This window comes from Seriola dumerili, unplaced genomic scaffold (assembly GCF_002260705.1).
Source record: "Seriola dumerili isolate Sdu_G_001 unplaced genomic scaffold, Sdu_1.0 BDQW01000432.1, whole genome shotgun sequence".
Classification (NCBI taxonomy): Eukaryota; Metazoa; Chordata; class Actinopteri; order Carangiformes; family Carangidae; genus Seriola; species Seriola dumerili.
Window position 1 is genome coordinate 6,093,348 of NW_019174687.1, and position 24,388 is coordinate 6,117,735.

Genomic DNA, 24,388 nt, shown 5'->3' on the forward strand with positions numbered 1-24,388 from the left:
TACAACCTATAAATTGTATGAGTTTGGGATAAACGAGGAAGATCCTTTTTGGCTTTGGGTCCTCTCACAGGCTGTTTTTGATGCTTGTTCAACGATGCTGTGCCTTTTTGTAATAAACCTTTTTATATACAACTGAGCCGGTGTCAACAGAGATTCCTTCATCATCATCACATCATTGCAAGAGAAGAAACAACAGAAGCCTGAGAGAAAAGGTTTAAACCTACATAGAGATGGTTTTTGGAACTTAAAACCAAATATATCTTCTTATGGATATCAAAACTTCAAATATAACACCAGAAAAAGTGTAAAATATGGGCTCTTTAAACTGAACTGAAGTGTTTTTGTGGCCTAAACCACAGGTGGGACTGTGGATGTGAAACCTGTTCTCTGGTGTGACAGTAGTGAGCTCTGTGTGCCTGTAATCCACCCCAACCACCTCCTGGCAACTCCACTGGCATTACTAAATGTAGAGCTTCATTCATTAATTGAAAATTTGCAAACTGGGAGTTACAAATAGAAAAATTATTAAAAGACATTATGTTATATTATATTGTTTAACTGTAATTAAGTTTATGCTATGGCCCGTGCTATAATTATTTAAATATGACAATAAGAAATGATGTTTCCTCTTTCCATCAGTTTGGTATGGCTCTATGACACCCATGAGTCTCAGCTGCTGTTGCTATGGACACAAAGCCAGTCAGAGCTGTTGCTAATTCAAAGAAAGGGCTTTAAATTAGCTGTCACATTTGCCAACAAAACAGCATGCCATAGTTGCCAAATTCCTGAGTCTGAAAGTGAACTGATCATCAGGTTTCTACAGAGTGTAATCTTTTCCCTGCCATCACAGTTAGCAGCAGATGCAACAGAATTTTAAGCCCATTGATCGGATGTTTCTTACCAAAGTCCAACTTAAGTGTCGTAGTTATGTCTTTTTTATGTCCACAGGTTTTTACCTCTGGCTTTTTCTTAAAGAACTGGATATTTTTTAAGACAATTTTCTCATATTTTCTACTAATTCAACCAAGAGTGTTTCATTCACATTCACGCTTCGGATGTGCTGCGACTGCCAGTCATGTAACCTCGTCAATGTAGAAGATGAACAGGACTGTTGCTTTTGAAACCCTGGATGTACAAAATAACTCCTCTCACTTCAGGAAACCTTTATGACTACTAGAAACTGTTCTTCAACATGGGGGTATATATGAAAGAGATGATTCTAGCAGGGACCAGAGACACATCCCTGAGGACCACCACCTCTGATCAAAGCTACAAAACAGAAGCAGGGAAAAGTTGTTAGAGAACAAACCCTTCAAACAGCCAGACTATCCTGCTGTAAAACTTCAGCTCCAACAAGGATTACAGTCTCCCCGCATCACATGGAGACGCTGCTTACAGGAAACACTTAAAAGAGCATAATGAGAAATTTAGGACAAGGAGATCAAAGAAAACATCAAAGAATCCAAATGCAGATAACTCCACCTCTGACCAGAGAAGCAGAGCTATCAGTGGGACCTTCAGGAGAATTTCAGCTTCACATCCAGCAGCACATTGTAAGCTCTAACAAGATGATTCAAGTCTCTCTACATGAGATCTGCATATTGTGTACAAATACACACTTGAGACCACACGGGACTGAAGAGAAAACAATTAGTCAAACGGAGATCAAAGTGATCATCAAGCTGATTCATGTGCACATCAAACTTGGAATGCAAACGTTGACAGAATTAATTCAAAACTCAATCAGATAACTGCCAGCGCAGCCTCAGCACTGAGAAGATATTGTCGGATAATGCAGATAAAACAATACACAATAATCTGAGTTGTGTATGGACAGTGTGCAGAAGAATCTGTGCATCAATCAATACAGATACTATAGCAATTCCTGTTCACCTTGAACTAATAATATTCATTGTCTATTCCAGTGCATTATGAAGGATTAGTGATGTTGAAATCAAAATATACCTCCACACAGCAGTTTCTTTTTTAAACTATGTAACTGAACTGTGTTTTATGGCACAGCAAAGAGGAGGAAACAAAAGCTCATCAGTCAACACAGACGACTTGTCAGGATACCACTTACATTATGTATAACAGAATCCTCTAACATCAATACTGCTGCATTTCCAGGGATACGTGAAGCAAAGATCAAAGGAGTGTTGAAAATCCTCATCCAAGCAAGTGCTTTCTCTAAACCAGAGACAGTGAAGAAGAATAAACTCTGTGTGTGTGAGCACATCAGTCGGTAGATAGAGACACAGCACAAATATACAAAGGCTTAACTATCCAAACAAGGCAAGACAATAGATAATAAACCTCCACAACAGAAGTAATTTCTGCATTCATCGCATGCTCACTCAAAATTGCTGCCTATGGATTTTTCAGCACCTACAATACAAAAAGCAATAAAGGAATTGGAAAATGAACAATGAGGTGAATTATGAATTCATGCAAGGCAATAACACGACTTATTAATCAAAACAGTGGAATTCACTGCCTAATAAAGCAAGGCAGGATTATCACTCATAAATACAATGTACGTTGATATATAGCTTATGAATTTATACAAATCAACACAGCAGCTCACAATTCAAACAATGAAACAGTCTGCCTTGCAAATCAAGACTTATAAATACAATACATTTGGTAAAGAAGGTTTTTCAATTTAAATAAGCCCGTGGTGAGAGCTGTGAATCCAAATAACTCATTATTTTGTTGTACATACAGTATGTCTACAGGGCGTGGATTGTGTACTCATGAAAAATCTGTACATTGTACATAGTAATCAGTCACACAGAAAGCCCCAAACATAGAAATGAAAACATTTGCTTCAGCACCAATTTTGCTCATATTGTTCATTTTACTGGTCATGAGGAATCCCACACAGCCTATAAACTCTCTGTGGCTCTGGAAGGAGGTTTATCAAATCACATGACCCATGCAACTTGTCTTGGGTTTAGAAAACACAAGTTTTTAAGAGAAAGCTTGAATAACAAACTGGGGGAGTGGAGTTTGAAAGCCATGTTTACCTCTCAGGAAGGACCAAGTGAAAATAATCAACAACATTTGTAGCATCACCCAAACTAGGACAAGTCCGACTCTACTGTGCAATTCTGTTCTTGTTTACTACTTATTTTATTTTGTTTTGTTTTATTTAACATTATTACTGACTATGGAAGTGTGATCCTGAATACATGGAATGCTAAAGGTATTTCTATTTAGAGCAAGGTTAAATTCATTTTGCTACATTTTAGAGGAAATGTTTTTACTAATTACTTACTTGTTTTACTCCAATGTTTTTCTTTAAAAGTTGTGGTTAAGAATTACTTTGCAAATTCAACTGTTACAGAGTTTGGTTTGAGGTAGCTGTAGATTATATTTTCTCTTAGGAGAAGCAAGGAAGAAATCCAGGAAGAGGAAGTGTTTTTAAGTGGGGGGTGTGGCCTGTGTGAGCCTCTTTGAGACCATGTGGTTAGTCCAGGTGAGTTGGCCTGTATTGTTTGTTTGTATTGTTCTGAATTGGTTTGTAGTGTGTCTTTGACTGTTTAGGTGAGTTTGTTTGTCTTAGGTGAGTTGTATGGTGAGTTGTACTGTCTTGGAGGGTGGGGGAGTAGGGGGAGGTAGAGCACAGCCTAATCCGGCACGGGAGAGTTTAGCCCAACAAGGCATCTCTCCTTGACTTTACCCTCTAGTCCTACACAACAGAACAGAACTGTTTAGGGGAGTTTTTGTTTGCTGAAACTGCTAGTGTGTTTTGTCCGAGTTGATGATGTTGTTTGTGGTAGCATAGGCAAGATAAAGGAGAAAATAGTTGTGGTGTGAGGAGCAGTGATGGCTGGCATTAGGTGAGTGACTCTGGGACACCAGTGATCACTGTCTAGCCTCCTGGAGGTGTCGTGGGACCAACTAGACGAAACACTGGTGAAAGGAGGTTCCCACCTGATGACCCCGAAGACATGTTAGTTATCACTGCTCATTAGTCTGTATAGCTAAATTAATACTTATCATAGGACTTAGGATGTTAAGCTTAGGGAGCTATTCACTGAGTCTGGTCCATTTTCTGTAGCACAAGTTTCTTGTGTTTACTTTACAATTCAGACAGTATGTAATGTAATTACACCTGAAGCCCCTGAAAACTTATGTATCTCTTTATAACTTTATATATGTATCACTAAATATGCCACAATCAAAGTTAAAGTTAAGAAAGTTTGAACTCAAAAGCTCAGCTTATCTGCTTCATCATAATCAACTGATTGACATCATATCCAAACAGCCCCACAACTGTCATCAGATTTTAATTCAAATATTTACAAAGGCTGATTTGTGTTTAAAAGTATGCGACATCACATTTTTCCAGCTGAGCGGCACCCACATCAAACCAGTGAAAAGAGAAAATTCACTGAAATACAGAAACTTCTATTGTACTGATTACTTACTGTAACTAAAGGATCTGTAGAGTTTGTTTAAAGATAGTATTCAAACATTTAGGAGGCTTTATTTGCAATTAAATTACAAATTGGTCCATTGAAGCCAAACCAGCTTTGTTGCTGCTTCTTAATTATTTGTGTTCTTGGCCAATCACACAAGAAACGGTGCCTTATTTTCAGATTACCTGATGCTCAGCTCGTGTATTCAGGGTTTACTGTCTTACTCAAAGACTCTGACAGAACCTAGTGCTGCAGAAGGATGCATCAGCTTTTGTTACAGGGATCAAACCTGTGACTATCTTTTGGTTGCTGATCTTCTCAAATCAAGTCAGAGCATTGTACCACAAACATCCATCAACAAACCAGCATGGGAGTAAATACCAGCACATTTCAGTTCCAATCTATAAATCCATGAGGCTTATTCCACTACACTGTGCTGTAGAGGTAAACATATACGGGTTCAGGCTGATGGTGATGACCTGTTGGCTATTCAGAGCGGATTATCAGATAAACACATTCATCCAATCAATATTCAGCTTGATTTCCCTGCTACTGCTGTTGCTACCGCCCTCGTCCGATCTCATCAGTGTTTGTTGGTTTGTTTTCCCTCCACACTGTGTTTACTGAGTGACATACAGTACATCATATTTACACAGCGCTAAAACCTGATAATAAATTATGGATTTTCATTATTTTTTCTACCTGCAGCTCGACACACAGACTCAGAGGTTAAAGAGAGAATTAGTCTATGTAGAAGCTGAACCGATAAAGCTGAGATAAACAGAGGTGCAGTATTGATGAAGTTGGTAGTTCTCAGTGTGCAGTGTGTTAATTACATGACCACTAATGAGTACGGATTCATTTACAGATTACTTAAAGACCCGCGCTGCAAGAAGTCACATCCCACACTATGTATAATCACTGCTCCCTGCTGCATGTTTATTTATTGAACGTAATCAGTGGTCAGAAGCTGTCGACTCAGCAATGTCATATCCAGTAGTGCTAAGCAGCTTTTAGCTAACAGCAGTTTAGCGCTTTGTGACAGAGGATTTCTTTCTCTTTTTCAGTATTTTTCAGGAGGTCAGACTTGCTACCGTCTTGGGGCTTGGATCTCAGTCTATCCGGAGTTTATACTGAAGGGTACATGTGCAGTCTCAGCACTTTCATATCCAATCCTGTTAAGGGGATTAGCATTTGTGAAAAAAGGAGAATATTTGTAGCTCTTTTCTGAGGATTTAATCCCATCCTGAAAGGGAAACACAGAACAATCAAGGATCACATCCTGTACTAGCTGCTACTGATCTCTCAACTTTATTTTTTCACTCAGATTTGGCCGTACAGGCAGAGGACTTAATCTACATCCAAAAATGTATCACCATTCAGAGGCAAGTGTTAAACAGCAGTGATTTCTAAGGCAGAAGAGTCGGACTCTTCTCCACCTATAACATTTCCTCCTCTGTAAATCAGCAGCACCTGCACAAATAATAAGCTAAAAATACAAGTTATTATTTTCTCAGTTAGTAAGATTACCTGAAATTACCAAACTCTAGAGTATGTCCAGCAGAGCCTGTTTAGGTAGGTTTTTACAGGTGATATTAAATCTTAACCTAGTAAGGTGATTTTATAAAATATAAAACAAAACAACTACAAGAGTTTGACAAAATAACAGAAAGAATCCATTAGTTGTTTAAACCAAATCCCCACCTATAAATTCCCTACATTTCTTTGTGGGGGAGGTTTTCCTGTTGTCATGTTATCCTCTATGCATCTTTTGAACAAATTTATATATATAGTAATGTACTTTGTGTGTATTATCTTTTTTATTCATGCAACTTTCTTTAAAGTATTTCAGTTGCTGACAATGTTTCTGGAGGATTGTATTGTAAATTATGATTGTATTTTTTGTTTGATTACTTAACTGGGACGTAACCAAGGAATAAGCAGTTGTGTGCTTATATCTTGCTTTTTGCCATGTTGACCATTTGCATGATGAAGATCTGATAGGATCGAAATGTTTCCTGTGTTCAGTCCATAAAGTTTTGTAAGCTTTAATCCATTTTGCAGTCACTCTCCAATGTTTCCTTCCTTCACTCTGCACACAACTACCTTTGTTCAAAACTCACTAATAAAAATTGTGACTGTAAGAGCTCCAATGAACCTGACAAACACTGCTAATTGTTACTCGACTTAACATAACTCCACTGTTATGCACAGAATGGAGAGCCACTGCCTGAATTGCTGGCGCATCAGTCACAAACAGACAGATGCCAGATGATGGCAAAATGCAGGAGGAAAGAGGAACATCTGTCACAACTGGGGACTTACCCACACTGACAACACTCAACAGCATGTTTGTTGAGCAAAATACAAACTACAACCACAAAATGAGCAGAGAAGTAATTCTGCACTTCAGACAATAGAAATGGCACATGAGCTTCACCCATAAAACTTCATGTTGTAGTTCTTCTGTTTTCAGTCCGTGTAACTTCAGATAATATATACTGTATAAATAATTGTAGGAAAATATCCTCCAATACACAGATGGCTAAATTGACTCCCACACAGATGAACTGTTCTATACCAAAGAAAATACAAACAGCTCCTAACAGTACAATGTTTCATACAGCGGGGTCTAATGTGAACTAAAGTAGGAGGCAGAGAGTTAAACTAGTGGCACCAAGAAAAAAAATCGGACTAAGTGTTCTGTGATCAAGCTGCTGAGACAAAAACACTGAGCTCAACTGTTTCCCTGGACAACGAAGAGGATACTTTATGAGAAGATAAGCATTATACCGTATATGTATGTATACCAAAGTGTGGGAGAGATACAGAGGATCAGACAAATGCTCCGGATAAAAAGCCGTCAAAGGCACCAACACTGCTACTAATGAGGCAAATGTTCCCTGTCATCATGTATTTGTTCCTCACCTATGAACAGCTGGCTGTTGAGCTGCAGGTGGAAGTGTCCGTCAGCAGGAGCCTGCTGCGTGGCGGCAGGAAGTTCATCCAATCGAAGCGACGCCTCCTTGACGTTGCGCTCGGCTCGGACTCGATGCCACCGGTTGTCGTTGAGTGGGACGCTCGACTCCACGCGAACCTCCAGCGGGCCATTACCCACATCGAAAGAGAAGAGCACTAGAGTGGAGGCTGAAAAAAAAACAGACGAGACAGGAAGGTGGAGTCAGAGGATGAGGTTATGTTTTCTGCAAACAATGGAGACAAAGACGGGAAACAAAGAGCACATGAAGTGAAAAAACGTTTGAAGAAGAAATGTTCTGTGAGGTCCTATAGAGACACACAACTATAAGCAGAATAATCAAGATTATTTCCTAATGTTATCATTGAATTATCCAGTAGAACTGACCTCTGTCTTTACAGAGGTTTTTTCTTTCTAGGAGAAGAAAATTTAAAAACTTAAAATTTAAAAAAAGCTTCATACTTGCTTAAGAAACTTCTTCCCAACTTCACTCTTGAAAAGGACAGTGAATATATAAGATATCATTGTCTTAATAACTAGCAACTAGCAAAAAATGCTGCTCTGACGAAGCCCTTGAAGAGAGATGTATTTGCATGTGTGTTTGATGAAAAGATGTCTCAGCTACTGCACAAGTTAGTCCAGCATCAAATTTAGTTTTGTATTTTGTATTTGGTTGCTTATAGTTGGAGCAGTGGAAAACATTATATATCTCAGTAAATCTAATTTTACATAGTCATATAACAACTATATATTTTGTAGAAAATCAACTGAGAAACTGTTCATGGATAACCAGTTGGCAAATGTTTTGGATAATACATGACAAACCAAGACACAATGCAGTGAGCAGTTAAGCTCAGGGATCAACATAATGGCCCACGATGGTATAATACATATACGTATACAACATCGTATCGCTGAGCCATGATGGGACATTGTGATAATACTGAGCAGGAGCTGAACAGTCCTACCCACACTTCAAAGACTTACACCTTTGGAAAGGACTGTTCTGTTCTCAAAATCCTTCTTTTGTTCATTCCAACAAAAGGAGAGGATCTTGGAAATTATCTGTGTTTCTGAAACAAACCCTCATCCTTCATGTTTTGGAAGCAGAAGATGTATTACTCTGGGAGTACAGAAGAAGATGAAACAATATCCCAGCTTCCTCTGGTAACTTCATTTAGAGGCTGTTCTCGGGCCCAGCTGCAGTGTTACCGAGCGATGTGAGGCAGCTGCCAACAGAGCAGCAGTATTCAGAGCTTGAACACCACGCTGACAATGATTTCCCTGAGGACAGAGGCTGTTGGTGCAGCAGTGTCCCTGTATTAGATTCTGTGCGTGTCCCTTGAAATCCCATCTATAAGGAAATACAAAATGCAGCACAAAAACATCAAACTGAACTTAGACTAAACTGAAACAGGCTGATCGAGCTTCAAACAGCAACTGCCTGTAATAACTGATTCAAGGCATCTATACAAGACTTTCTAAACACCACATCACGTCCACTCGTAAAGCTGAACCTCATACCTTGCTGCATTACTGTCATAACCATAGGCATAGTAAAGAACACCCTTGGGGTTATTTACGTCCTATTTTAAAACGACACCACAGTAAAGGGGGCTGTAAATGTACAACACCGACCCAGCACCAATGTTGAGGTACCCATAAAGTAAATTAACACTCTCTTGGTTATTGCTGTCATATTCCAAATGACACACACAGTGGCCCCACAGCGTAGGCGATAGCTAGGAAGTTAAGCAGAATACAGCTGAAAATATTGTTCAAGTAATGAAAACAGAAACCTGAAGTGAAGGAAAGTGGATGTTTGTTCTCAGAAACTAAACCATCATTGCAACAAAGCAAAAATAGACTCGGCAGTGCAGACATTTCAAATTGACTTTTGCAGCATGTAACTCGCCCTAAAATCACAAAGTGTAATTTTCACATTTCTTTCTCTGTTTAAGTTAAATATATGACATGGCTGCTCGACATATTTTCTCACTTTGGACATAGTCAAACTCACTGATTCTGTCTATTTATACAGTATATACAGTATTTAAACTGAAATGTCATACTTGGCACACAGAGATGGGATTGATATCAATCTTCTCATATCAGTCTTGGAAATAACGCAAATATACATATTTCTCAGAATGATGAATTATTCTTTTATAGACCTGAAGTGTGTAAAGAGCAACACATTCTCAAATTAAAGTAGGTTTCAAGTTGAGATTTCCTTACGAAGCTGAAATTAAACATCTGTTTTACATATACTATATAGCCAAAAATGTGTGGACACTACTTCTGGGGCTATCTTTAATTTTATCATTTACGGTTCAGGTGAGGCTCCAGTTCCAAAGAAGAGGAATCTTAACAGCCCTGAGGGACCATTGCTCTCAATCAGATGTTGAGCAATTAAATATGGCTGTAATGTTCCGGTGTCAGGTGATTAGGATCCAGTTAGAGACTGTTCAATTTAACTATGTGCAGCTATAAATGGGGGACAGGAAGGTCAAGACAGCTGAGTTCAGTTCCAACCTAAATTAAACCTAAATATTCTCCCCCCAGGTTAGTTTGATACAGATTAATTCTTTGATTCAAGATTAAGACTTTGACTTCCAGGTTCCACTGACACATCGCTCTAATCCGGATTAATTCTTTACCCTGGAGCTCCTACTCACAGCTCAGTTCGATGCGGATGAAGTCTTTGATGCCCAGGTTTTCCAGGAACACACCAGAGGAGGCCGTGGTTTTGAACAGGAAGGAGATGTCCGCGCTCAGCTCCCCGTGGAAGGTGGGAAAGTGGAGGTACGACGTCTCCTTGTCGAAAAACGCAGCGTTCCAGAAGTTCTCTGAAAAACACAATGAAAACTCACAGTCAGGACCTTTAAATGGAAATCAGGCAGGAAACAAATGAGCCAACATGTTCAGCTAATGAGCTCACACAAGGGTATGATTTCTGCTACACGGTCTGGTTTGATTAATTATGACAAATATTTATTTATCTATATACTTGAGTAAATAATATTGGCTGTAATTACAATTAATTGAAAGAAGGAAAAGCAGCATGCTACTTTGATTTACCTTGTAATGCATTTAATGAGAAGCAAGTATTAGAGTGTGTAAACTTAAAAGGAAATATGCATTAGCAACAGTTCTGCTTGTGATAATAAGCTTCTAGATGTGGAGGTATATTATCCAGAGGGATTCATTTATCACATAATTGGCAGGTGGAATAAAATATGTAACATATAATCCTGCATTTCCATATCAACAACAGGCCTGAGAGCATTATTCTCCTAGAAATATGTTGCTTGATAGCTGATATGAATTTACCTATTCAAATAAAAATGTCAGTTTAGTCATTTGGACAAAACGGAAGAAAGAAGCAGAACAGGTGACAGTGTTTTCCTTGATAGAAAGATTTCTGTCATGCCTCCATTAAGTGTAACCAGGCAACCAGAGCTGGACTTACTGTCTCCATGACAACGAAAAGGTCCCACTTTGTAGGCAGCCTCTGACCCCGGCCTCTGGATGTCACCCAGCACCAGAGACCTGACAGGGAGGCTCTCCTTATGGGTTAGCAGGCCTGAGTCTTCAGCCCTGCAGCAGGAGGAGGAGGACGAGGAGATAAAAGACGAAGAAGGAGAACAAGGGGAAGAGGGGAAGAGGGTTTAAGGAAGATGAAGAGAAAAAGCAAAAGGTAAAGGAAGTGAAAGAAGAAAAAGGGGTAAAGAAAGTGGAGGAGAAAGGCAGAGAGGGAAGGAAATAAGGGAGTAGGAGAAGAGGAATAAGGGGAAGGGCAGAGGAGGAAGACACGGGAAGAGGGTAGATCATGAGGGAAGAGGAGAAGGAAAAGAAATGAAGAAGGGATGGAGGAGAAGGAGGAGAAGAAAGAGAGGATGATGTGACACTTTCCCAGGAAGACATTTTAATGGTGAGTCAGTGTATCTGTGTCGATCCTGACACTCAACACTCTCATCTCAGTCAATTTCTGTGACAGCAATTTCCAAAAGTGCCGTCCACACAGACAGCCGAGTGAGCAGCTTCGTCCATTTACACCCATATTCAGCTTTATGCACTTATGCACTGATATGTCTCCAGACGTGAGTGGTGTGTTCTTTCAGCACTGTGAGAATCTGATGATTGGTCTGTAAAAACATTGTCAGCACTGAACTGTTTGACAGTTTGGACTATTAGATGAAAAGAGGTAGAAAGGTAGAAAGAGGGAAGCACGGTGTGATGAAGATAAGAGGATTGGTCAGGAAGTGTTTTTCCTGAACAAATATCTTCCTTTGGTAATAATCTGAATGGATTTACACAAGAAAAATAAAGCAGCAATATCTGATCAATTTGTAAAATAAATCTGATCAGTTCAACATATTTTCTGAATTATTTTGTACACTTTTGGTTGTTCTTAAGTTTCAGGAGTAATATTTGTTTTTCCCTTCTCTTTATGTACCTCTGTTTATTGTACTTTTTATTTTGTTGTAATTACACTTTCTTGTATTTTATTTTTTACTGTATTAATCTGCACTTGTTTCTGTGTGTAATCTAATATAAAGCACACTGAGTTTAACTGTAATATCCCCTGATAAGACCAACTGCCCCAAAAGTATCATTATAAGCATTAAACTTTATTTATTAATTTATACACTGCAGCTAAATTCAAGAAATAAAAGCAAAGCATAAAAGAGAAGACATACCTCTGCTGATGCTGCATAATTATTTAAATCAACCAAATCCAAACAAACACTCCACCCACTGATTAGCAGAGGGGGACCTCATCAGTGAAATCACGAATCGTGAGGTGATAAATAAAAACCTGCAGACTGGCTGGTGGCCACCCCTGCTCTAAGTAATGCAGTTCAATACAGCAAAACCAGTAACTACATGCAAAAAATTAAGTAGAAGCAACATCTCTCTCACATAGTTATCAAAAAGTTTCATAAACATTGGACTGATAGCAGGACTGTTCGACTGGATTACACTGTAAGGTAAAGAGGGTTTTCCACTCTGTTTAAGTAAACAGAAGTTCATCAAACTAGCATTAATGCTTGGACATTTATAAAGGCCAGTACCACTCCATGCGGTCAGCGTCACAGTTGCAGTAGCACACACACACACACACACACACACACACACACACACACACACACACACACACACACACACACACACGAGAAAACACACCCGTCACTTCCCTGAACATGTCTAACAATATTCTCGTTTTATCTCCGGAAACCTCTTGTTCTACTTGAGCTTGTAACCTCACAGACTGGAGCTCATATGTCACTGTCATACATTATGTTCTGTCATGAGACCTCCACCTGCACCTTTGAGGTTGTTTGATCTGTGTTTTTAAATAAGTGCACACTGCAGCTTAACTGAAAACGATATGAGGTTTTAATAAAAAAAGGTAAACCAAGGCAACATAAGGTTATCTAAAGGATGCGGATAATTTTTAATGGTCCATTCTTTGCGAGACCGCCACTCACTGCAGCCTCTTGCACCTGTCCATAGTCAACTAAGATGCTCACAATACTTAAAGGTTGTAACACAGCTGTCTTTGGAAATACTGCATGCAATATTGTGTCCAAGATGAGAAAATAGCTTTGCGCTGTATGGAAAGAGTCCCCACCTCTCAACCTCCGAAGATGAATTCAGTGTTTGAAGCTGAGGGATGTTTGCCAGCTCCTACCCCTAACACTTAATATATTATTTTGGGTGGAAGGCGATGATAGTATATATTGAAAAATGTATTTCACATTCTGAGAGTGTGTAGGTGGAGAGGATGGAGAGAAGGTGATTGGAAAGGTCTCTGTTGAGTCAGCGCTTCTTTATTTTCCTGGACAGCAGCAGGGGGTTTATAATGGAACCTCAATTTCTCTACCCATTCTTCCTTTTCTACCACTTTCACTATTTTCATCCATCATTTTATTAGCCACCCCCGAGAAAGTTGCTTCAACACTCACATTTCTCTCTTATATAACAGTTGTAGTTCCACAGGAGTTAGAAACTTTGAAGGTGTGTCCTTGCTATCAATAGATGTCTGGATGTCCACTGGGTAACTGGCAATCAAAATAAAGTGTGATACATGGTTTAAAATGTTTATTTGATTATCCAGGTTGTGGTTCATTCATTTTAGCCATGATAGTGGTATGACTCCATGGATGGCAGTGTCAACTGGTCCACCACTATGGTCCAGATTAAAACATCTGCTGGTTGGATTGACATGGTCCAGGTGTCCGGAGTAGCATCTATTGTTATCATTTGTCACAATGATCATTTGGTAAACAAGACAGTGTGTTTGTGTGTGTGCTTAGATGATATTGCATTGTGTCCATTAGAACTATATGCTAACCAAATACACATAACTGTTAAAAATCGGGTTTTATAACACACAATATGATGCACTGTTGCTCTTGTATATAGAATTTGAAAGTGCACACTAAATTTACAGCTACCAAGACTAATTCTCATTCTTTTTCCAACACTCACCATCTTTGAGTCAATAAGAAAACACATGACCAAATGAAGGAAACATTAATCTAACTCAACAGTCAGTCCAAAATGAGGAGGTATTAAACAAATCCTGAGCAATCAATTTGTCTGAATCATTTGTGAAAGTTTGAAGTAATGAATGTAATGATTTTATTCTTTCTGGCGGAGAGTGAGAAAAACAGTTGGAGATCTCCATCTGAAGAGAGCCTGCTTAACCAAGCTTTCATTAACTTTCACTTAACCCAACAAGTCAATTAAGAACAAGTCCTTGTTTACAGTCTTTTCTTGTTCAAGCGGGCACTTGAGGGGTGCTGAAGGAAAAGGGAGGAAATAGAGTTCTGGAGTGCTCGCCTCGAGATAAGATTATATAAGATTAGAAGATTAAAAGGATTAGGTTTAGAAAAGATTTCTAAAAAGTGAGATGTGATTTTGAATTATTTAAGAATAATCACAAACACAGAATCAAAAAAAAAAATCTCACTTTGGCTCAGTTAAAGCGGATGATTTAAGTTCTTCAGTGATAAACTTATAAGAAGTTGACTTCAGAATGCTCTATATTCTGTACATGTTTCTGAGATAATGACTGACAAAATTAATCAAAATATAATAAAAATGGCACAGTGTGAAATTAGAAACTCATTCACTGGCTGTGTTTATCTCTTTTGGCCCTGCTGCCCGGCAGTGGAGCAGAGAGCATATAAGGGCTCACATGTGAAGCCAGCCAATGACCAACACACTTCACATTAAAAAACACAACTTGAAGTTGCAAGTTTGATTCCCTCATACTGATTAACAGCCACATTAATCTAATAAGAAATACAATAAGTTCTTGGTTGTGTCAGGTGAGCTGTATCATGACTGACGGTATTAGTTTTAACAAGAAATCCCCTAATTATACTTAAATACATATACAACAAACAGGCCTCACCTGGGGTGTTGAGGAGGCGGGACTTCCTGCAGTGGTAGGACAGCTCCTGTTCGCAGTGCTGTGATTGGCTGGTAATGGCCAACAGCTGTTCCTCTTGAGACGAGTAGTCAAAATGAACTATATGCTGGCTCACACCTGGAGAGGGTCGGACTCTGGTCAGCTCTGTGTTGTTGTGCTGCATCACCATCCATGTGTTCTCCTCTGGAGGGAATAAACAGACCCAGTTTATATCAATTACTATCTGATTTTTCGTGGAATATACATAGTACCACATGCATGCCAATGGATGACATTTCTGTGTAGTTGAACTCTGAAAATATCAATATATGGCCTGTGTAGTCTGTGAAGTGAATGAAAACAGCCTTTAAAGTTTTGAAAGGTTTTGATCAACATAACGTTTTTGCTGTATGATGTTGTTGTCATCTTTATTTACAGAAGATGAATGTATTGTACATTTAAGATTGGCAACTGAAATGAGACCTGCTACCTATTCATACAATTAAAGGCATATTTGAACTCGAGCATGGACTTTAAACAGACTGGAAAATAGAATCCAGGGGAAAAAAAGAGAATATTAGATTAATATATAGATAAATAGGTATACAAATTATATGAAGCAGTGGGAAAGAGAAAGAGAAAGAGTGTCATAATTCACATTTATGTGATTATACAAATGACATGAAGGATTGAGACACAGAAGGACGTGGGAGGAGGGAGCGACTGAGGTGGAGAAGGAAAGAAAAAAATTGGAAAGAGCATCATCATTTGCAATTATGTAAACGTTAATCAGGCAAAAGTAGAGTGATGATGGGAGGATGAAGGGGAGTGAATGTGTGTGTGTGTGTGTGTGTGTGTGAGTCACCTGTCATGTTGCAGTAGACCAGCTGTGGTTTGATTGGTCCGCTGCCGTCCACGTCGATGTAAAAATGTCCCGAGGAGTTGCCGTTGTGTTTGTACGCCTCACAGGACTGTTCATACACAGCTGGGAGGAAAATAATGCGATCAGCTTCAACATGAATCACATCAACATCAGCACATCTGCTGGCACACAGGAGCTGTGAGGGGATGGAGATCACACCCCGTGGAGGATTATGGGTGCTTCTTCATACGTATGTATCACCACTGAATCATAACCAGCATGAAGCGTTTTATTTCTGCGGCAGCGTCCCATGAAGTCAAGATCAGTCCAGCTGGAGAGGACAGTAATGACTGATGGGAAGTCAATGACTCAATAAATAAAACCTTTATCAGCTCCGCCTCTTCCTCTCTATCTCCACAAGTCTTCCTCTTCCTCCTCCTCCAGTCACACACACACACCTGTTCTTCCTCTGCAGCCACATAATCGAGCCCTTCAAGTCAAATCCATATCTAAAGGTTCCCACACTCTGCTCACCTGTTTATCTCGCTTCTTCTCCACAGCCAAAGGCCTTTTATTCATCACATTGCCTCAGTGTATTTAGAAAAAGGTTTTCACAGAAACGTCAGCAATAAAAAATGAGAGCAGAGGTGAGGTGTGTGGGAAACTCTCCACTTTTGGTCTTGAGGTGTTTGGCTCAAAGGGAATCGGCACAGAACCAGTAAATCTCGCCCATTATCTCACTTCACTGCCATGGTTCCATTTATTTATTCAGCATTTGGCAGTTTAGTCACAGCTAGAGACTCATTAACCTCCATCATATCACTCACATACAAACAGATTTAATAATACTGTAACCTCCTGCATCAGAGATAAAGGACGTGCAAATAATAAAAATGACTCATGGGGGCAGGTGTATTTAAAGGGTGGTTCCAGTTTATCACAGCCTGGATGTTGTTTTTATAGTTTTTGCTGCCATCTCTATCACTTATAAGAACATAGTAGTCCTAAAGACAAGGGAGAACATGTTAGTCTCCCACCAGCCTCCACTACCATCTGTATATGAATGAACAGGAGAGAATGTCAGTGAGCCAGAAATATAAGTGGATGAGCCTTAGTAAGCATTCGTAATGTCAAAGAATTCTCATAGTGAAACATGAAAAAAAAGATTTTATCACTCCGATTATAATTCTTCATCTTCATTCTATTTCTGAATGTTCCAAATGTCCCCCAAAATAGGGGCCCCTTCACCCACTATGCAACTAAACCCTACTAAGAATGTTAGTGACTTAGTGGATGTTTTTAACTGATGACTGAAAACATACCTGTTAAATTTTGCTTTTCATAAGCTCTTTGAGTTTTTTTTTTTTTCTTATTAATGTTTTTATCTTAAATGTTTTCAGTTTTTCAATGATTTCCCTGTTTTAATTCCCTTTCTCTTTTATATTTGTCAAAGCACTTTGAGCTGCATCCTGTGTATGAAAAGTGCTATATAATAAAGTTTATTATTATTATCCTTAATTATGCTCTAAGTTTTGCAACTATAATTCCTATAATTTCAGGGCTTTGGGGGATGTAAACGTATGGGGCATAACATGCTCCTGGAAGAGATGAGTGTTCAAGGGATTCTTGCAGATCGGTGCAGAGACTGTGGTGAGAACAAGGATGTTTGTCCTTGCTATGACACTGAAGGAGCGCCTAGTGAGATAGGATTCAAACCAAGAAAATGCTTTGCCTGAGATGCCCATGTCAGAGACTAAACCTTTATTTGTTTACACTCTGGCAAATCAGTACCATTAAAAGTTTGGTAATTTTGCTATTAGCAGCTTCTTTTGCAAGGGAAAGACAACTATCACAGGATTACTTTGGAAACCTTTGAGTTTTCTTTTAAGAAATGTGGCTCCAATTCAAAAAATCACAACTTTTCAAGACTGTAAAAACAAAATGTTGGACCCTAAACATTAATAATTATACTGTGTAATGTTTTCTGTGATTCCTGTTTGATGTTTGAGCTGGTGTTTGAAATATGCCACACAGATAAACTTGAATTTCATAATTTTTTGTTTTGTTTTTTTTATCATTCATTGTTTAATGGGTGTAACGTCTTAATGGGTTTTAACGACGCTGTAGCAAAAGAGATTTTATTTAATCTAATTTTATCAGATTTTTCTGTTTGCATACTGCCTCTGGGTTTAAATGATGCAGGAGGAAATATCCCCATTCATTATTCTGGTTGACACCCAGCCTCCCTCCTCATTTGTATTTCATCTGTCCCATCTCACCTCCCTGCCAATCTATCTGTCTTGGCGGTCATGTGGCCATGTTTGTCTGACAGGTGACTTACAGCTGTGGCAGGTGGCTCCGCTGTAGCCGCTGTCAGAGCAGTTACAGTGGAAGACGGTCCAGGACTGACTGCAGAGGCCGCCATGTTCACAACGACTGGGAGAACACCTGAGAGAGAGAGAGAGAGAGAGAGAGAGAGAGAGAGTGAGAGACGTGCTTTTCATGGCAGTTTGAAATTTTGAAAACAATTATCCTTGACGTGCTGCCAACAAACTTTCATATATCAGTTTACAAAGCGTTTCAACCTTTGCTCTGCTGTTGCTCCAGATCATAAGTTTTTTTTTTTCTCCACCACCTGATTTTTCTACATGAGTCCACAGGATAAAAACCACTGACAGAAACCAAACTATGCCACACACTCCACCTGCAGATTAATGAAGAGTCCAGTCCAGATCATATACAGTGTCCTTACTCCAATTACAACTTTAAAGGGGAACTCCAGGTGTTGGAAAGTACTACTGCATATAGAAAAAGTTGTATAAAAGCTTTTGTGGGGCCGCAGGGAGCTGTGTGAAATCAGATAGATCTGCTGCATCGATTTTGATCCTTTTTTTTTCTTCTGTCACTCGTGTGTCAGATAATGAGATGGGAGACTGATGCTGAATGGGTAGAGTACTCTTTTAAGGTAATAACTCTGTTAAAGCATTAACATGTCTCTGGCATTATGTTTGCCTTAGTGTGGTTATAATGAAAGTGTTAGTGAGCATTCAATAGCACCGAATGCCCTTTGACTTTGGGGTTACAGATCTCTTTCTAACCATCATCAGCCAAAACTGCTTCATCTTTACAAAAATACAGATGACTGAGTGGAAACATGTTTTCAAACTCCCACTTCCTTTCAGAGAGAGAAAACTACTTCATTAAATTTAACAGCCCTCTTATGAAATGCAGCTTTCCATTTTAAGGAAGAAAAAAACCTTTTAGCCAAAGCTCTTCAAGGTTATTTATTTGATGGTTAAATATACTGCTAAATAGCAGAGCAGGATCTCAAATAGAACATCTTTCATTTTAAATATTGGTTTCTGTATTTAGGTGAAGCTGTGAGAGGTTGTTGCTCTGGAATAATAAAAACACATTTTCTAATGTTAAATCGAAAGATGACATCTGAAGAATATTCATTTGAAACACCTTTCACCCTTCCTCAGAGAGATGAAAAGAATAACTTCATTACTTTACACATTTCATTTTCTTTCATTTTACATAAAAGGAAAAGTTTTACTCTGAATAGAGAGTATCTTTTCACTTCTTCTCAGCAGCAGATTGTTTGAAGAAGTTCTTTAAATGAATCCAGCTCCCAGGAGACTTCACTGAGGCCCTGTGTGTTATTTATAGATAAATATCATACTGCTGTAGCCATCACGACATCAGTCCTGTGTAGGAGGGAGGGAGAGGGACGGAGGGAACGGAGAGAGGGAGGTAGGGCTTATGAAAACACATGAAACATTATTACCAGCCTCAACAGTGAGTGAGTGTGTGTGTACGAACATCCATTTATCTGTTCCGGCGTGCACACACATTTTTCAGTGAGCTGTCAGACACATGGTGTGACTGTGACTTCAATCCCCTGAGGACCACTTTAGGTAATTCATGGAAGTCAATGATCAGGTAATTTTTTCCTTTCAATTAAAACAAAGCAGTTTATTATTAGAATTAAAGCATGTGTGCAAGGAAGGTAGAAAACCTTGACACCTTTGCAGTCAGCAGTGGAAGAATATGCCAACTGCATACAAACTATTTACATTAATACATTTTTCCACAATAAAAAGCTCAATAAAGGCCAGAAAGAATGAGACCTGTGCAGCTTTAGACTTTAGGTAACTGCAGGAAACAACTGGAAAACAACACGTTAAGGGTAAGGGACATGAATGCGGACAGAGGTAGCAGTTCCTGAAGCTTGGAAAACAACAACAAAACATTCTGCAGAAAGATAATGAAGGGCAGGAAACTGTGGTCTGGACTCATGCTCCGTTCAGCTGTTTCTTCTTCTTGTTTTAGCTGCAACTTTTCAGCTGTAGGGAGCAGGAACATTTATATAAACCCTTAATTAAAAAAGACTGCTACAAAGGTGGGTCATATTAGATGTCACTTACCACTCTGTTTACTCTCTGTACACTATATGTAGTACAGTGTGTCAGTCTACAAAGACTAAATTTAAGTGCATTGTTAGGTTAGGGTGCATGTGACAGTGTATTGTATTATACCATACTTGTCTGTAATCCTATTTTCCATGTTCTTTTAGTTCATTAGTCTGATAGTGAAATAGCTTTCAAATCTTCCAATAAATTCGTTCCAATAAAAACTGTTTAAGGTGAGGTCTGTGTGATATCTTGAGTAACGGCCACATTAAAGACTGTTGTAACTCCATTATTTACGTTCATTCATACAATGTTGTTGTAAAACCAAAAGTATGATCACTTGAGGTGAGTGAGAAAACATGTTTAAACGACACTTTAAAACAACACAGCTCAGCCTCTGATCTACTCTGTATCTGGTAAGATGCACAGAAAGACGTCATGTGACCTGATTCTGCTGAGAGAAAGACAGGTAGAGGACAGACGACAGGAGACGATGAGTAACAGTGTTTTCATCCACACTGGTTGCTTTCCATCTGCTTCAGGACCGGCTGGCACCTCCAGGAGGTTTGACACAAACACACACACATGCACGCAGGCACGCACGCAGGCACACATGCACACACACACATGCAAATACGCACACACACACTTTTATGTCATCTGTGTTTACAAAGCTTGGCAGCATGTGTATGTTGTACTTCTATCTGTCTTTATGTTCACAACTGTATGTTTCAACCAGTGTATTTACTTAAGTGAACGTATGTGACAGTGTGTGAGTGTGTGTTTGCTCAAACCCAGGCAGGAATATTGAGTAGAAAACAGATGACTGTACAGAATCTGCAGCCTCCCTTTTATTTAGATAAAAGCCCTGAGTCAGCAGCCTGTCAGCCTGCTACAGGCTGATGTTAACCTCCGTTTATCTCTATACGGCTTTAATCTAAGCGTAAGCTGGAGCCTTGCAGATAAAACACTTCACTTGATATTTTATTTTATATATTTAGTGCTTGTGTATGTGTGAGTCAGTTATAGGCAGGATTTCAAGAATGTGAGTGTTGATGTAATCGAATTCAGTGTGTCAGTAATGTTATACGCAGTAATATGGTCTTTGGTCAGACTGACTGCTGATGAGCTTCAGATTCAGTTCTGTCTAAATGAGTGGTGTATTATACTGACAAGGGCAATGAAACACACTCTGCATAAGTACATAGAAACAAACAAGCATCGACATACTCATTGCAAACACATTTGTATATACTCAAGCTGTGCATCATGTCTCTGTAGAAGTAAACAACAGGAAGAGTGATACAGCAAGAGACTGAAGGGAAGCAACAATCACAGAGGAGAAGCTTCATCCTGATGTTTGCTACGACAGCGCTGTTTGCTACACATGGAGGTACTAACATACTAACAGTAATGTAATTTTAAGGCAAGTTCTTATGTAGGAAATATCTTAGAGCCACATTTTAGGTCAGTAATTGTCACTTCAGGTATCACTGTATCACATCACATCAAAGCTCTTGTGGGTTTAAACCCCAATAAATCTGCAACGTTTTCACTCTAATCACCATGGATTGATTTATTGTACTGTATAAATCAACCATCAGCCAGCACCAGGATGGCCGAGAGGTTAAGGCGTTGGACTTAAGATCCAATGGGCGAATGCCCTCGTGGGTTCGATCCCCACTCCTGGTATTGTGTTTCCTTTCACAGGCAGTTTTTAAGTGGACAAAGTAAGATAATTACATGTCTTTGCACATCAACAGAGTGCATCATCATCTTAGTGTATTTGCACTTACAAATTGACCTTGTGTGTTCAGATTTTTGACCGTGAACCTTTTACCAGGCCTTTAATGCAATGATTAATAGAGGCATTTGGATTCCAATCAAATCAAAATGCTGTTTACACACCCCTTTGTACAGTTTGATTTCAACACACTTGATTAGCTTGTTTGACACATAACAGCAGGATATTTCAATCTTCACATTGTTGTTCCTTTGTAATTAAAACAACAATTGGATTCAAATTTAGTCCTTCGTCTAAGATTTATATGCACCAAACGTGTCTCAATCACCACAATGCAAGAATCAGAATGGCTGAGTGGTTAAGCTGCTGGACTTAACATCCAATAGTGAAATACCCACGTGAGTTCAAACCCCACATATGGTTCTCTGCTTGGACCATTATATCACCACAGAAGAGGGGTTGTTCAAAAACCTTTGGCTTCAATTGTGCAGAATGTAGTGTTCAGAGCATACAGTACTTTTTCTTGTCTTCAAGTGCACAAACAACAAAGCCACATATATTCATTCAAGAGATCACATATTTGTAATTAATACAAAGTTTTGCATTCAAGAACATGTCGGCTACATGAACAACACGTCCTGAAGGGGAGTAAAACAGCAATTTGTCAAGTGTGGTTGACATGATGGTGAAAACCTGCACAGAAGAACACAGCTTCATGCTGCTGTTGCTGCTTCACTGCAACTAAAAGTTCTTGATAAGACAGAGCGAGCCTGCTGGTATTATTTGAGACATAAAGTCTGGTCTTTTGTATTTAGAGATGAAACACTTTGCAAGCCCAACCACCAACCCTTCCTCTGCCCCCTAAAGCTTTTTACAGCAGTGTAACAACATCAAACTCCTGCTATCTCTTGTACTCGTGTTAATAATGATCACAAGCGCTAGAGGTAGCTTGTCAGGAAAATGTGGATGTGGGTTGTAAGTAGTGAAATAAAGGACCAATGCAGTAAAATATATGTCACCAGGATGGCCGAGTGGTTAAGGCGTTGCACTCAAGATGCAATGGACATAAGTCCTCGTGGGTTCAAATCCCACTCCTGGTATTCACCAAATGTTAAAGAAACTCAGGTAAGAGATAGAAAACACAGCTGTTAGATCAGATATACAGTCTGTACATCTAAACAAAATCAGCTTGGCCAATCTACTGATATATCCTCAGTGACAGCAGTTGATGTTTACATCTCTATGAAAGCTTTGACTGGGTAAATCGCACCTTTCCTATGGGCCAATTAGAGTGTACTAAACTACTATGATAAACAAACTGGGGTTCTTCATTAGATGAGCCTTCAGGCAAGGAAAAGAAAATAAGGGTTTTACTTCAGAGGTTTCTGCCTGCCCACACAGAGCAAAAAAGTTGTTCAGGAAATTATGTTGACTTTCTGACCAAGTTACTACAATGTGAATGCAGACTAGACCTGAGGTAAATTAGATCTGACTGTAAGAATGATGGGTCAAATCTATTAAATGCATGGCTGCTTCTACATTGTACTCCTTGCATGGGGTTATACTACTATTAAGCCCGCAGACACACACACAAACACAGATTTAACAGCTGAGGAAAGAGAAGCATATGGAAGCTAAGTCTACAACTCCAGTTTCCTTTAAACTTTACATCCCAGGGACCCTCAGTTTAATCAACAGAGTAACAGTGAGGGAAACCGCAGCAAAAGCTGTGGTTTTTCTCTTGTTCTGTTCCTGTGAGTAGACTCTGCTGAATACTAATCTGATAAAAGTTGAAACAGAAAGATATTTAATTAAACCCACCGGAGCAAATTCTCCCTCTGTGAGGAGGCTGTGTGGCTGGTGCGCGTAGCTGTGTTCATATATGTATGTATATGAATGTGTGCTTTCTATGACATTTGGTTTAGACATTCATTTTCCCCCGAGACGACTTTTCATCTTGTGCCAACGCAGACCAAAGTGTCAATGCTCTGGTTTATGTAAAAATACCTGCTAAATATTATCAAATGGACAAAGTGCAGCCTCACAGAGCTGCTAGCATGGCTGTAGACTCTTAGTCTTGTTAGATTATGTTTTACAGATCTCGCTCGTATTACATTTGCATTGTAAAGCACTTAGTAACCTTAAGTGAGTAAGTAAGTGATATATAACTAAAGTTTATCATCATTATTATTATACTCAAGAAAACTGAAAGGTAATATTGAAAGGTAGGTGGTCTTTTAATGCCTGCACACCTTTTATTGGACATACAGTGTATCTCTTTCTCTCTCTCTCTGTGGTGTACTTCAGTGTAGATGTGGGTGGGGATAGGGAATTATTATGTCGGCACTAGATAGCACAGTAGAGAGATGACAGGGAATGAGGGAGGAAAGAGAGAGAAATGGGGGATCACATTCAACATGCAGCAGTCCACAGCTGAACACCCACCAGCTACATCGTCGGCACCTCCAACCCTCGGCCATTAGGACGCCATCAAACAGAAAACTGAAAGCCTTTGGTAGATGCCAAAGCAACCTACA

The 24,388-nt window shown here is 39.2% G+C and overlaps 1 protein-coding gene and 2 non-coding genes across 3 annotated transcripts in view; 2 read left to right on the forward strand and 1 right to left on the reverse strand.

Annotated features, from left to right (window-relative positions):
• The window catches only part of LOC111233853 (contactin-associated protein-like 4), a 128,481-nt gene that overhangs the window by 19,957 nt on the left and 84,136 nt on the right, over positions 1-24,388 (reverse strand). The window contains exons 11-17 of the mRNA XM_022761754.1: positions 18,034-18,140; positions 15,696-15,815; positions 14,834-15,034; positions 12,483-12,516; positions 10,877-11,004; positions 10,083-10,253; positions 7,356-7,574 (exon numbers count right to left, since the gene is read on the reverse strand). Coding sequence (XP_022617475.1) covers positions 7,356-7,574; positions 10,083-10,253; positions 10,877-11,004; positions 12,483-12,516; positions 14,834-15,034; positions 15,696-15,815; positions 18,034-18,140 — 980 coding nt within the window. The remainder of the gene's footprint in view (positions 1-7,355; positions 7,575-10,082; positions 10,254-10,876; positions 11,005-12,482; positions 12,517-14,833; positions 15,035-15,695; positions 15,816-18,033; positions 18,141-24,388) is intronic.
• Positions 21,717-21,799, forward strand: trnal-uaa. The gene has a single exon. It is a non-coding gene; the product is annotated as a tRNA-Leu (tRNA).
• trnal-caa lies at positions 22,869-22,951 on the forward strand. Its single transcript has one exon. It is a non-coding gene; the product is annotated as a tRNA-Leu (tRNA).